At 57.7% G+C, this 11,706-nt stretch overlaps 1 protein-coding gene across 2 annotated transcripts; it reads left to right on the forward strand.

Moving 5' to 3' along the window:
• The first annotated feature begins 5,311 nt into the window (after positions 1 to 5,311).
• On the forward strand, positions 5,312 to 10,511 carry DLX3 (distal-less homeobox 3). Of its 2 annotated transcripts, XR_004523798.1 has the most exons (4): positions 5,312 to 5,858; positions 6,898 to 7,088; positions 8,663 to 9,886; positions 10,221 to 10,511. XR_004523798.1 is itself a non-coding variant. In XM_033847253.2 (3 exons), exons 1-3 carry the CDS (start codon positions 5,534 to 5,536, stop codon positions 9,008 to 9,010), a joined length of 864 nt encoding a protein of 287 aa, XP_033703144.1. In that variant the 5' UTR covers positions 5,313 to 5,533; the 3' UTR covers positions 9,011 to 10,511. The 2 variants fall into 2 exon arrangements, 1 of the variants encoding a protein (XP_033703144.1); XM_033847253.2 differs by having other exon boundaries at positions 5,313 to 5,858; positions 8,663 to 10,511.
• The last annotated feature ends 1,195 nt before the right edge of the window (positions 10,512 to 11,706 follow it).

Genomic DNA, 11,706 nt, shown 5'->3' on the forward strand with positions numbered 1-11,706 from the left:
TCCGGAGCCTGTGCTCCACAACGGGATAGGCCACAACAGTGAGAGGCCCGCGTACCGCAAAAAAAAAAAAAAAAAATGGAGCTGATGGCACAAGCACTTTGGGGAACTACTCGGCAGAATCTTCTAAAGGAGAATGCACGCCCACGCCGCGGCTCACAATCCCACTCCTCGTGTCCAACAGTGTATACATATGTGCACCAAAGCACATGTACAAGAACGCTCACAGGAGCACTGCTCATGAGGACGCCAAACTGGAAACTATTCAAATGCCCATCAACAGTAGAGCAGGTAAACAATGTTGGCACGTTCCTATGCTAGAATACCCGCCCACAGTACTGAAAATGAATGATTTATCCAACAATATGGATAAATCTCACAAACATTATGTTGAGCAAAAGAAGCCAGACAGGAAGGAGTACACACTGTACACTTCCAATTATATGCTTAAGCTGAGCTGTGGTGCTGGGCGTTAAGACCCTGGGGAGCAGTAGCTGAAGGGAACAAGAGGGGGCATCTGAGTGCCCTGCAGGTGATGATTCCCAGCCTGGTCCTCGCCCTGGGTGCTAGTTACACAGCAGTGTTTGGTGCAAATCACTGATTGTGGTATGTGCACTTTTCTGCATAAATTTTATACTCCAATGAGAAGTTGAAAAAAACAGGACACATCCTCTTCCCCATCAAGCACCCCCTCTCCCTGGTGTTCTTTCTCTCAGAGAATGGTCCCAACTTTCCACACAGTTGCCTAAGTCAGAAGTTGAATGTTATTCCCTGCTGTTCCCCGCTCCTTGTCATATACAGCCAAGCACTATCACTCTACCTTCTAACCATGTCTCAAATTCACCCACTTCTCTTCACCTCTACTGCCTCTTCCTTAACCCAGACCCAGCTCCCCCCTCTCCCCTGCTTCTGCAGCAGCCTCCCAGCCTCCAATTTTGTCCTTCTGAGTCAACCCCACACAGCTGCCAGAGGGACTCTTCTGGAATGAAAATCCGATCTCCCCTGGTTAAAAATTTTCAGTGATTTCCTAAAGCCTCCAGATGAAGCCCACCCTCCTGCTCTGGAGTCCCAGGGGCTCTGTGTTCTGGGGCTCTGACTCCACTCCAGCCCCAGCGCTATGCCCCAGGAAGTCTCACTAGCCTTTGCACAGGCTTTTCCCTTGGCCGGAACCCTCTCCACCCCCTCATCCCTGCTCTTCCTGGCCGAGGCCCACACTTCAAGCCTCAGCTCAGATATCCTCCCACCTCCACAAAGGGTTTGGGCCCCCTTGGGCTGTCACAGCAGCGTGTGCTGCCCCCATCCCAGCACATACCACACTCACTGTAGTGAAACTGGCTGCATGTGTATCCACTTCCCCCACTAAACCTTGGGCTCCGTGGAGGAGGCCATTGTGTGTGCCTTGTTCACTACTCCATCCCCAGAACCTAGTATGGTAGAAGCTCAGGAAGGATTCGTTGGATGGATGAAGGACCCCAGAAAGAAGAAAAACATCCCGGCTGCAAAGTGCTGAAGGCCTGGGGTGGATCTCCAAGGGGGTTGTTGAAAAGGTAGGGGGAATTTCCCCCTTAAGAGACAAGAGCTCTAGAATTAAACATCTTAGAACATCAGAGCTTGAAGGGACCTCAGAGGCCATCTAATAATCCACTTTTTTTTTTTTTGCGGTACTTAGGCCTCTCACTGTTGTGGCCTCTCCCGCCGCGGAGCACAGGCTCCGGATGCGCAGGCTCAGCGGCCATGGCTCACGGGCCCAGCCGCTCCGCGGCACGCGGGATCCTCCCGGACCGGGGCACGAACCCGCGCCCCCTGCATCGGCAGGCGGACTCTCAACGACTGCGCCACCAGGGAAGCCCCTAATACTCCACTTTTTGATTTATTCATGAGAAACCTAAAGGAAGGAGCCACTGGCTGGACAAGAACGGGCGGGAGGAGGGAGAGGCGGCAGCTGCAGAGTAAGGCAAGGTGATGATGAAAGTGAACATTTAGTGTTGACAGGGCTCCTACGATAAGTAAAGATAACATTCCTTCTGGGGATGTTGGTGGGGTCCCACAGGTGGCCCGCTTCCCAGGTCTCCCCAGTAGAGCTGGACTCGCCTCCTCACAGTGACCACTAGATGGCGCCAGCTCACCAGGCAATGAAGAGAGCAAGGGCTGGCCGGCTCACCCTCTGCTTCCGTCCTCCTTCCTAAGTTCCTCCCCTCAGACCTGGCACTCTGTGAGACCAGCTGTTGTGGCCGTGCCCAGGTGGCATAATACTTAGGCTTCAGGGAACAGCCTGCTTCAACAAGGTACCTGTTTTCATGCCAGAGAGAGGGTGGGCAATGGACTCTGACCTGGGCATTGGCCAGCACTGCCCCTTCTCCCTCCCACCAGCCTCCCAGAGGCACCTGACTGACTGCCCCTCCATCACCCCTCCACCAGGGGCAGGACTCTGGCCAGGCTGACACCTGCTCATCTTGTTGGCTCGGGCGAGGTGCAGTGGGTGGCACTGGTCCCACTGTATCCTCTGGCAACCTCGTCACCCTGAGCTGGCAGGTGCCAGCCCAGTGGCTGGTGGCTTCAGTCCTGCTGGTCTGACAGGCCCCTTTGGGGCCATATGGCCCCATCTGGGAAGCTGCTTCTGCGCTAGAGTGGGACAGCTTGACGCCGGTGCCTGCTCCATGCCGCCCCTTTTCCTAACCCCACAAGCATACCCAGCCAAGATGATTCAGCCCCTCTCCAGTATTAGGGGGTCTCAGTTATTCATTCAACAAACATCTACTGAGCACTGAGGTTGTGTGTGCCAGGACCTGCCCTATGTAACTGGAAGGTAGTAGTGAACTGGACAGATGCAGTCCCTGGTGTCTTGGAGCACAGAAGGCAATGGGGCACCAGATATTAACCTCACATTACCAATTGTTTAATTGCTCGCTTAAGTCCCTAATGCTGCAGTTTTAATCCACTTCTAGAACTCTTGGACTTTCAGAGCAGAATGCAGCATAGAAATTATCCTAACATAACCCACCATCACCACCACCCTTTCATGATTCCAGGATTCCAGACTCCCAGCCCAGTGCTCTTTCACTTTACTCAGGAGCGGCAGTGAGGAGGGAAGGGAGTGAGGCCTTTGTGAGAACCGCGTGAGGAAGATCGACTCTCTGCTTTCTCTGAATTACCTGGCCCTTCTCTGTCTCAGTTGATGGATGGATGAATGAATGAGCCCCCGCGAAGGGGCTTATCCGACGCTTTGGAGAGCTGGGAGGTCCAAAGCAGGCCCTGCCCGCCTCCCCCGCTCTCATCCTGGGAGGGGGAGCCGGCCTGCCCAGTGCCCTTCCTGCCCCCAGCGCCGCGGGCTCTCTAGGCGCCCTCTTGGCAACAGAACAGAGGGCATCCAGAGCGGGTGGTAACTCGTCCCGCCACGGGCTCGGAGCGGCGGGCGATAGGCGCTGGGGGGACGCGGAGATAGACAGATAGCTCTCCCCTAGCCCACCCCCCGCCCCCACCTTTCCCACGCCTCCCCGGAGCCACCTGGACCTGGCGGGCACTCCTGCCCCTCGGCCCGCGGACTGTGGCCCTCTGTCTCAGCCAACGGCAGCTATCAAAGCCCTTAGAACCCTGGCAGCCCGCCCTGGCGGTCTGACTTTGGCAAGGGGCACAGAGCCCCCTGCACGCTTCTCTACCGGACAGAGTCTATGAAGGAGACCCTTCCTCGGGGCTGGGCGAGACTTGGGGAGGCCGCAGAGGCCAGGACTGACCAGAAGGTGGAGCGCTGGCACTGCGTGTCCCTGGGACGCGTCAGCCGTCCAGGCAGGGAAAGGGGACAGGAGAAGAATTGACGGGGAGCCCTGCGTGAACGTTATATGCAGCAAGGAAATGATATTTGGAGGAGCTCCCCCTCCCCCCACCAAGAAAGGCGAAGAAACAGAATTGAGAGTGGAATGGATAAATGCGCTGAAGCGTTGGGAACCATTTGGATGCCCTAGAGGCCTGGCCTTGGGGGCGAGACAGAACTGGGAGGTGGGGGTCCCCGGGGAGCAGAGCCTCTTCTTCAGAGCTTTCTTGTGGGGAGGGGGTTCAGTGGAGCATCATGGTTCCCAACTGCCGGAGATCGGGAAGGTGCTGAGTTCTATGTACATAGGTTTACAACTACACTTTCACACACAGACACCCCATCCCATGGTCCTCCACTCACACTGCTTACAGCCCCCCCATATACACTGGTACACTTTCTCACACTCACACTCCTGCACTCACGTACATTCTCTGCATGTAAATGAACTCTGTACCTACTGCGGAACACTTGAAATCCTCCCGTCACACACCTCAAGTACACGCATCCCCTACCCCTGACCTCTAAAAAGGCCCACACTCCCCCGGCGCTGTCCCCGATACACAGAATCTGCCCCCAAACTTACCGAAGCACACAGATATCCAGCCTGTGTCCCGCCCATCCTCATGGGGACCCCAGGTTCCCTGTTCCCTCCAGCAAGCCTAGGCCATCTCTGAAAGTTTTGGAGATAACGTTAACATCGCCACACACAGGCTGTGCACCTCCACCCTCTCTATAAGCCCCTCACCCACACACCTGCCTACCAGGCCCTCTCCAATAGGACCCTCCCTGGACCCAGTGATGACTTTCATAGGCCCAGGGCACTTTTGCCTGATGGGCCCCTTCCTCCATTAAGAATATATATATTTTGAATTATACTTTATGACTGCATTGCTGTAAAGACAATAAATATATGAATATACACTCAACCATTTTCTTCAACCTAAAATGTTCTCCTTTCTTCTGATTTTAAAAGAAATTAGAACATTATCAGGAGCCCTGGGGGCTTCTACTTTGGGCGTGTTTATCTGCCTGTCATTTCCCCCCACACACACCTTGGACCACCTCCCTCCACAAACACCCAATAGGCAAATTCCCCTCCTTCTCTGTCGCACCTGAGCCCACCTTCCACCCGCAGCCAGAGAGACAGACAGACTGAAGGATCCTGGGGACTCTACAGATAGACACCCTCCTCCCACTCTTTCCTTCAGAGACACTGGGGGTTTATCTGGGCTGAGGGAGGGACCCACAGGAGGAGGAACAGAGGGGTCTGTGTGAGTGTGAGTGTGTGTGTGTGTGTGTGTGTGTGTGTGTGTGTGTGTGTGTGTTGGGTAACAACAAAGAATGAGAGAGAGAGAGAGAGAGAGAGAGAGAGAGAGAGGAACGAAAGAGCTCAAGAGCATGTTTTGCCTGGAAGGCAAGACTTGCAGCCAATCAGAGCGCTGGGGCCTCCCTCTGCGACTCCACTATTGAGTCTATAACCGGCTGGCCGGGCGGAGCTGGTAGCATTTGACTGTGGCTTGGGACGCTACGAGAGGCGCGCCGCGACCGCCGGAAGCCCGGCGATGGTCTAAGCGCCCCTCGGCCGACCCTCCCCAGAGACGCTGCCGGGCCCTCCCCTTGCCCTCCGGACACGCACCCCCGCCTCGTCTCCTCCGCCTCCCCCGCGCTCCTGCCGGTTCCGGCGCTCCGGCCGAGGCCAGCCCGGGGGGTGGCGCGGCGCCCGCCAGGATGAGTGGCTCCTTCGATCGCAAGCTCAGCAGCATCCTCACCGATATCTCCAGCTCGCTCAGCTGCCATGCGGGTTCCAAGGACTCGCCCACCCTGCCGGAGTCTTCCGTCACTGACCTGGGCTACTACAGCGCTCCCCAGCACGACTACTACTCGGGCCAGCCCTATGGCCAGACCGTGAACCCCTACACCTACCACCACCAGTTCAACCTCAACGGGCTTGCAGGCACGGGCGCGTATTCGCCCAAGTCCGAGTATACCTACGGAACCTCCTACCGGCAATACGGAGCCTACCGGGAACAGCCACTGCCCGCGCAGGACCCAGGTGAGGACCACAGGGTCGCGGGAGAGTGGGGGACACGGGGAGGTTCCCGAGCGAGCGAGAGAAAGGCGAGGAATTGGAGCGGAAATCTAGGGAGGCGCCCCGGGTAAGCAATGTACCTGTCCGAAGTTAGAGAAGGTGGGCTAGATGACCCCCAGAGGGGACAGACGACCTTCCAGTCCCGAGACTGAGCGCCTTCGGGGCGTGGTGCGTGTGCGGCGCCGTGGTCCTGGGTGAGGATCCGGGTGAGCGAGGCGAGGACGCAGGGGCTGTGGATGTCAGAGAACCTCCTGCTCCAGGTGCTCTCCGGGCACTTCAGCAGGCGGTCCTCCATCGGGCTGTAGAGGGCTGGCGGGTAGGCAGCGGGCGCTGGAAGCTCTGCGACCCCGCTTTGGATCTGGGCTGGGGGGGAGGGAGAAAGGTGAGGGGGACACGGAGAGAGACCCCTCAGAATTACCGGAACAGGGAAGGAAGCAGCAATGGACAGTGGAGAAACTGAAAAAGAGCAAAGTGGAGTCAGCGTAAAAGTGGAGAGACAAAGTGAGAGAAAGGACACAAGAAAGGAACAGAGGAAAGGGCGAAGGAAGGAAAGAAGAAGGGCGTCTGATGTGTCTGCAACTTTTCTGAAAATCTAAAACTATTCTAAAATAAAAAGTTTAAAGAACAATAAAGGAAGGGAGGACGGAAGGGAAGGAGGGAGAGAAGCGACCGACAGCGTGGTGCGGGTGACAGGGCGGCGGGCAGACGGTGGCGGGAGCTGCGGAGAGCGAGGCGGCGGCCGTGCGCGTCCGGTGGTAGCTTGGCGCCGGGACCGCGCTCTGGGGGCGCGGAGCTGGGAGCGGGGAAGCGCCGCGTCGCGGGCGGCCGCCGGCCCGGCACTGTAGCCGCAGCTCCCACCCGGGGCGCCGGCGGCGGAGCGAGCAGCCGGGAAGTCCCGGGGTGAGTAGGTGGGCCGGAGGGTGGGGTGTCCCGCGGGGCCCATGAGGGCCCCGGGGTCGCAGGCCGAGGCTGAGCCGCCCACTGACCCGTGCGTTGCCCTCAGTGTCCGTGAAGGAGGAACCGGAAGCCGAGGTGCGCATGGTGAACGGGAAGCCCAAGAAGGTCCGAAAGCCGCGCACGATCTACTCCAGCTACCAGCTGGCCGCCCTGCAGCGCCGCTTCCAGAAGGCCCAGTACCTGGCGCTGCCCGAGCGCGCCGAGCTGGCCGCGCAGCTGGGCCTCACGCAGACGCAGGTCAGTGGTGGACGGTCGAGGGCCGCGAGGACTCGGTGGGGCCCCGCGGGACCCCGGGACTCCCCAGGCGCTGCTGAGCCTAGATGGCCATCTCTTAAGTTCCCCGCAGGGCCTTGAAACCCTTGCCTGTGGGTGGAGGGGCCCCCAGATCTCAGCCTCTGTTAGCAGTTTGTGCATTAGCACGTGTGCAGGCGTGCATATTGTGAACCTGTGCGACTGAGTCTCTCACGAGGAGAGATGTCCTCCCTGTACCCCAGAATTGACAGCGCCCACAGGCCCCCAACAGTGTGGGTCACTCACAGGGTTGGTTACTGATAGGAGTCTCCACCGTGTCTCCCCCCAGGCTGGGCATGTGTGTGTAAGCGGTGTACATATACGTGTATTCACGTATATATTTGCACACAGGCGAATGGATCTGTGTACATGTGGGAAAGCACACTTAAGGAGTGAGACCCGAAACGGGTCACTGTGCTTATAGATGGCAAGGCAGATGTACATGACTGGGCACGGGGGTGAGTGCATGTACAGAAATGTGTGCTTCTATCAAAAGACTGCATTCCTGCTCGGCACCCAGTGCTCCACCCCTTTGTGTGTGCCCGGAGCCAGGAACAGAGGTTCCCCACAAAGGCGGACAGGAACTCGGAGGTGGGACTCCCCCACCCCCAGTCTGTCCCTAAAGCCCCCAGCAGCCTGTCACTGCTCAGGGGAGGAGTGGCGGACGCCTGGCTCCCTACAGGTGTTGACAGACGGGCCTGGGTTGCGGCTGCGTGGGGCCTGGTCCGCCGGGAATCTGGGTCACCCGGTGAGGAGCTGATTCATTGTTTGTACCAGTCATGGGGTGGAGAGCAGCAGGGGGAGGGGGAGAAACCCCAAGGGAAATCTGGGGAATCATGGCTCGCCTGCTCCCGAGTCCCCAGGTCACCCCCATTAGCCAGCCCTGGAGGGCTCCTGAGTGTGTGAACGTGGGTGCTCACCTCTGCAGGGTGTTTATCTGGCTGTATCTGAGCGTGTGTGTATCTTTATAGCCTGGTGTCTCGTGTGTGAAGCTGTGAGTGCGTACGTTGCCGTGTGTGGAGATGCTTATGCGGGTGTGCGTTTGTCTCTGTGTATCTGTGCACCTCTGCTTCTGGGTTTCCAATGTGAACAAAATACCACAAACCGCCCATCTCCCACCTGGGCTGCCTTTTCTTCAGTGCTTTACTACGTCAGTAGGATGGCTGGCTGTTCTGAGTTCTTCATTTGTCTTAACTTATTTGAGCATCATAATAACCCTAGGACGTAGGTAATAGTGCTGCCACCAGCCCCATTTTGTAGATGAGGAAAGCAAGAACCAGAGAGGTTAAGTAACTTCCCCAAGGTCACACGCTTTGGACCTAGGCAGTCAGTAGTTCCTGGCCGAAGTTCTGTCCCCGACAGAAAAAAGATGCTGGCCTGGGGGTTCGGGTGCCTGGGTTTTGCCTGGATCTCGTGTGACGGTGGGTGCTGGCCTTGCCCTCTCTAGGCTGGGTTCCCCCATGGGTTTTCACTCAGCGTTCTGCGAGGCTAACTAGCTCCCCCTTTCTTCTCTGGGGCAGGTGAAAATCTGGTTCCAGAACCGCCGCTCCAAATTCAAGAAGCTGTACAAGAACGGGGAGGCGCCCCTGGAGCACAGCCCCAATAACAGTGATTCCATGGCCTGCAACTCACCACCGTCACCCGCCCTCTGGGACACCTCTTCCCACTCGACTCCAGCCCCCGCCCGCAGCCAGCTGCCCCCGCCGCTCCCGTACAGTGCTTCCCCCAGCTACCTGGACGACCCCACCAACTCCTGGTACCATGCACAGAACCTGAGTGGACCCCACTTACAGCAGCCGCCGCCTCAACCAGCCGCCCTGCACCATGCCTCCCCCGGGCCCCCGCCCAACCCTGGGGCTGTGTACTGAGCACCCACCTGGCCTGAACCTCTCACGAAGGAACCCCAGGACCAAGCAGAAGGCGCCTCCGTCCTAGCCGACACTCAGGAATCATCGAGGAGCACCGGGGAAAGGACACCCCTTCTCCCCCTTCCCTTGCCCCTTCCTCCAGGGACCCAAGAGCTTCCAGATGAAATTTGCATGGACCAAGGATGCCCCCTGAATTTCCCTTCCCCTGCCTAGACACTGGGGTGCCCCTCCAGATGTTTGGGAACTTCACTGCAGCTGGGACAGCTGTTTCCCTTCTGCTCCAAGAGGCTGGATTGGCTTTAAATGGCTCATCACCTTCCAGATTCTAAAACTTAGTACCGAGTCCCTAGACTGGATTCCTTGGGCACTGGGGGCACCGCGGAGCGTCTTCAGGTCAGGCCTGGGCTGGGGCACCAGGCACTGTGGATTCTGGGACCTGCCAGGCCTAAGTTCCTGCCATGGGGACCTGGGCTGCCCCTTAACTGAGCATTCCCTCTGCCAAAAAGACATTGAACCTTGAGACTGGGACTCAGGGTGGGGACCTCAACGAGCCCCGCCCTGAACTTTTAGCCCTCATTTAGGGTTTGAGGGTTAAACCAAAGAAAAGCCCCCAAGTAAGGGAAGCTTTTAATATTTGTGGCTTTAGAGAGAACTCAAGGAGCACCTCCCCTCCCCCGCTTTGGTCGGAGAGGAGGGGTGGGTCCCAGGCATCCTTCCCGAGGACCCATTTCTTCTTCCATGTACAGGACTTTGCACAACTTTGGTTTCAAAAGCTGTTGAAAAACAGGAAGACAAAGGGCATTGTTAACAGATAGGACCAATCTCCCCTGCGTGGGTGCCTCTGCTCGCCCGCACCCCACCTATTCCTCTCCTCCAGTAAGTTGGCAGTTTTGGCGCCAAGCCCCAAATCTCCAAGGCAAGGCAAACCCCAAAACACCCCCTTTCCGGTGGCCTTGGAAACGGATAATTCCCACCAAGACGGAGAATGTCGGGTGAGGTGCACGGGGCACATGGGAAGGGTTATAACTCGGTGCCTTTAGGGGTGAGGGGGTGGCTGTCTGAAGGGTCAGTGGCACTGCCCCTTCCTGGCCCAGACGCCCCCCAGAGCTAACTTTCCTCCACCCCTGATGTGGTCGAACATCGAAGAAAAGGAGATGTAGAAGACTGTAGCTATATATATATATATATAGTATGTATTTTTTTTTTAAAGCAACAGAGAGAAGCAGCCTCCTCCCTACTGTGGTTTCCTATTTATGCGGCCCTTTCCTCCTGGATGTACCTGCCTGTGCGTCGCGAGCTGAGAGAAACAGATGTGGGCTCCGGCTGGATTTGGGTTTGTGGGAGGCGCAGGCGAGAGGAGACACGTGGTGGATCTCGAAGAGTCCCACCCCAGGGGTAGAGGAACGAAGCCAAGTCCCACCCCCTCCCAGCCTTCTCATTTCTGCTTTCTTATTGGACCCATCTTTATATATAACATTAATAAAAAAGAAGAAAATAACCACTGAGCTCTTTGAACTGGAGGCTAGAGGCAGGCAGCTCTCGGCGGAGGGCCGGGAGTTGGGGAAGGCGTCTGGTGGGGAAAGCCCTCAGAGCCTCCAGGGTCTCCTGGGGGAGTCAGAGCCCTGGGGACCTAGTGCCGGGGCTCTGGGCTCGAGGACTGGGCTGGGCCTGGCGCCGGGTAGTAGGTACTTCTGACCCCATGGCTGTCCCCACGGTCTGGGGAGTGGAGGCTCCCAGCCCTGGGCCCGCCTGACTCCACGCTGCTTGTGGCTTGGCGTCCCCTGCCAGCCAGCAGCCCTCCGCCACTGCCACCGGGTCATCTCAGGGCTGCTCTGTGATCTTGGGCTCACACGCAGACACGCTTGCACACGCGTGTAAACCGCCTGCCTCCATGCCCTGGCCCCTCACCCTCCTGTCTATCCCTTTCAGCTGGGGGTGAGGGTGAGGCCTCAGGCAGGGGGAACGCCACTGGTCCCACAGCTGGCAGGGACCCCAGGCCACTGGGATCCAGGCTGGACCATGGAAACAGACAAGGGGTCTCCACGTTGACCTTCCCTGGGAGTGCTCGGGCCCTGACTCAGAGCCCTCTTGCTGCTGCGGCTGCCGGCCTGGGCCAGCAGTGCCGCCACCCTCCTCTTCCAGCTGCCAGACTCTGGGGACGGAGAGCTGGAGGTGGCAGGAGGAACGGAGGGGTGTGTGTGTGAACAAACGTCTTGGCACAGATGGGAGACAGCGTGAATGCACGCACACGTTTGTGAAGCCACCTCTCTCGCTTATACACACACGTACCAAGAAATGCATCTCTCTACCATCGCACATACACGGACTCCCACCTCAGGCAAACGTGTTGCCCTCTGAGGCCAGTACACAGACCCAAACGCACACCTGAGACATGGTAGCATCACACAAATATACAAATCGTACATTCCAAGGGGTACACAGGTGCACACACACCTCGCTCAAGTCACCCGAGTATCCCGTGCACACACACAGGTATAGGCAGCCCCTGTACTGGAAAAAGTCTAGGATGGAGTCAGCAACACCACCCAGCAGCCCAGGTGACCCAGCTTCGCCTGGAACCTCTCTGTCAGAATCTCAGTTTCCTCATCTGTCAAATGGGAACAACAATCCCGACCCTTTTGGCCTCTGTGGCTACGGTGAGGCACAAGGCAGAATAAGGCTGAGAAGGCAGAAGA

The sequence above is a fragment of the Tursiops truncatus genome, chromosome 20 (genome assembly GCF_011762595.2).
Source record: "Tursiops truncatus isolate mTurTru1 chromosome 20, mTurTru1.mat.Y, whole genome shotgun sequence".
NCBI lineage: Eukaryota > Metazoa > Chordata > Mammalia > Artiodactyla > Delphinidae > Tursiops > Tursiops truncatus.

Coding starts and splice junctions, on each gene's coding strand:
- DLX3 (XM_033847253.2), top strand. CDS start 5,534: ATGAGTGGCTCCTTCGATCGCAAGCTCAGCAGCATCCTCACCGATATC. Junction 5,859..6,897: donor ACTGCCCGCGCAGGACCCAG/GTGAGGACCACA, acceptor CGTTGCCCTCAG/TGTCCGTGAAGGAGGAACCG. Junction 7,089..8,662: donor TGGGCCTCACGCAGACGCAG/GTCAGTGGTGGA, acceptor TCTCTGGGGCAG/GTGAAAATCTGGTTCCAGAA.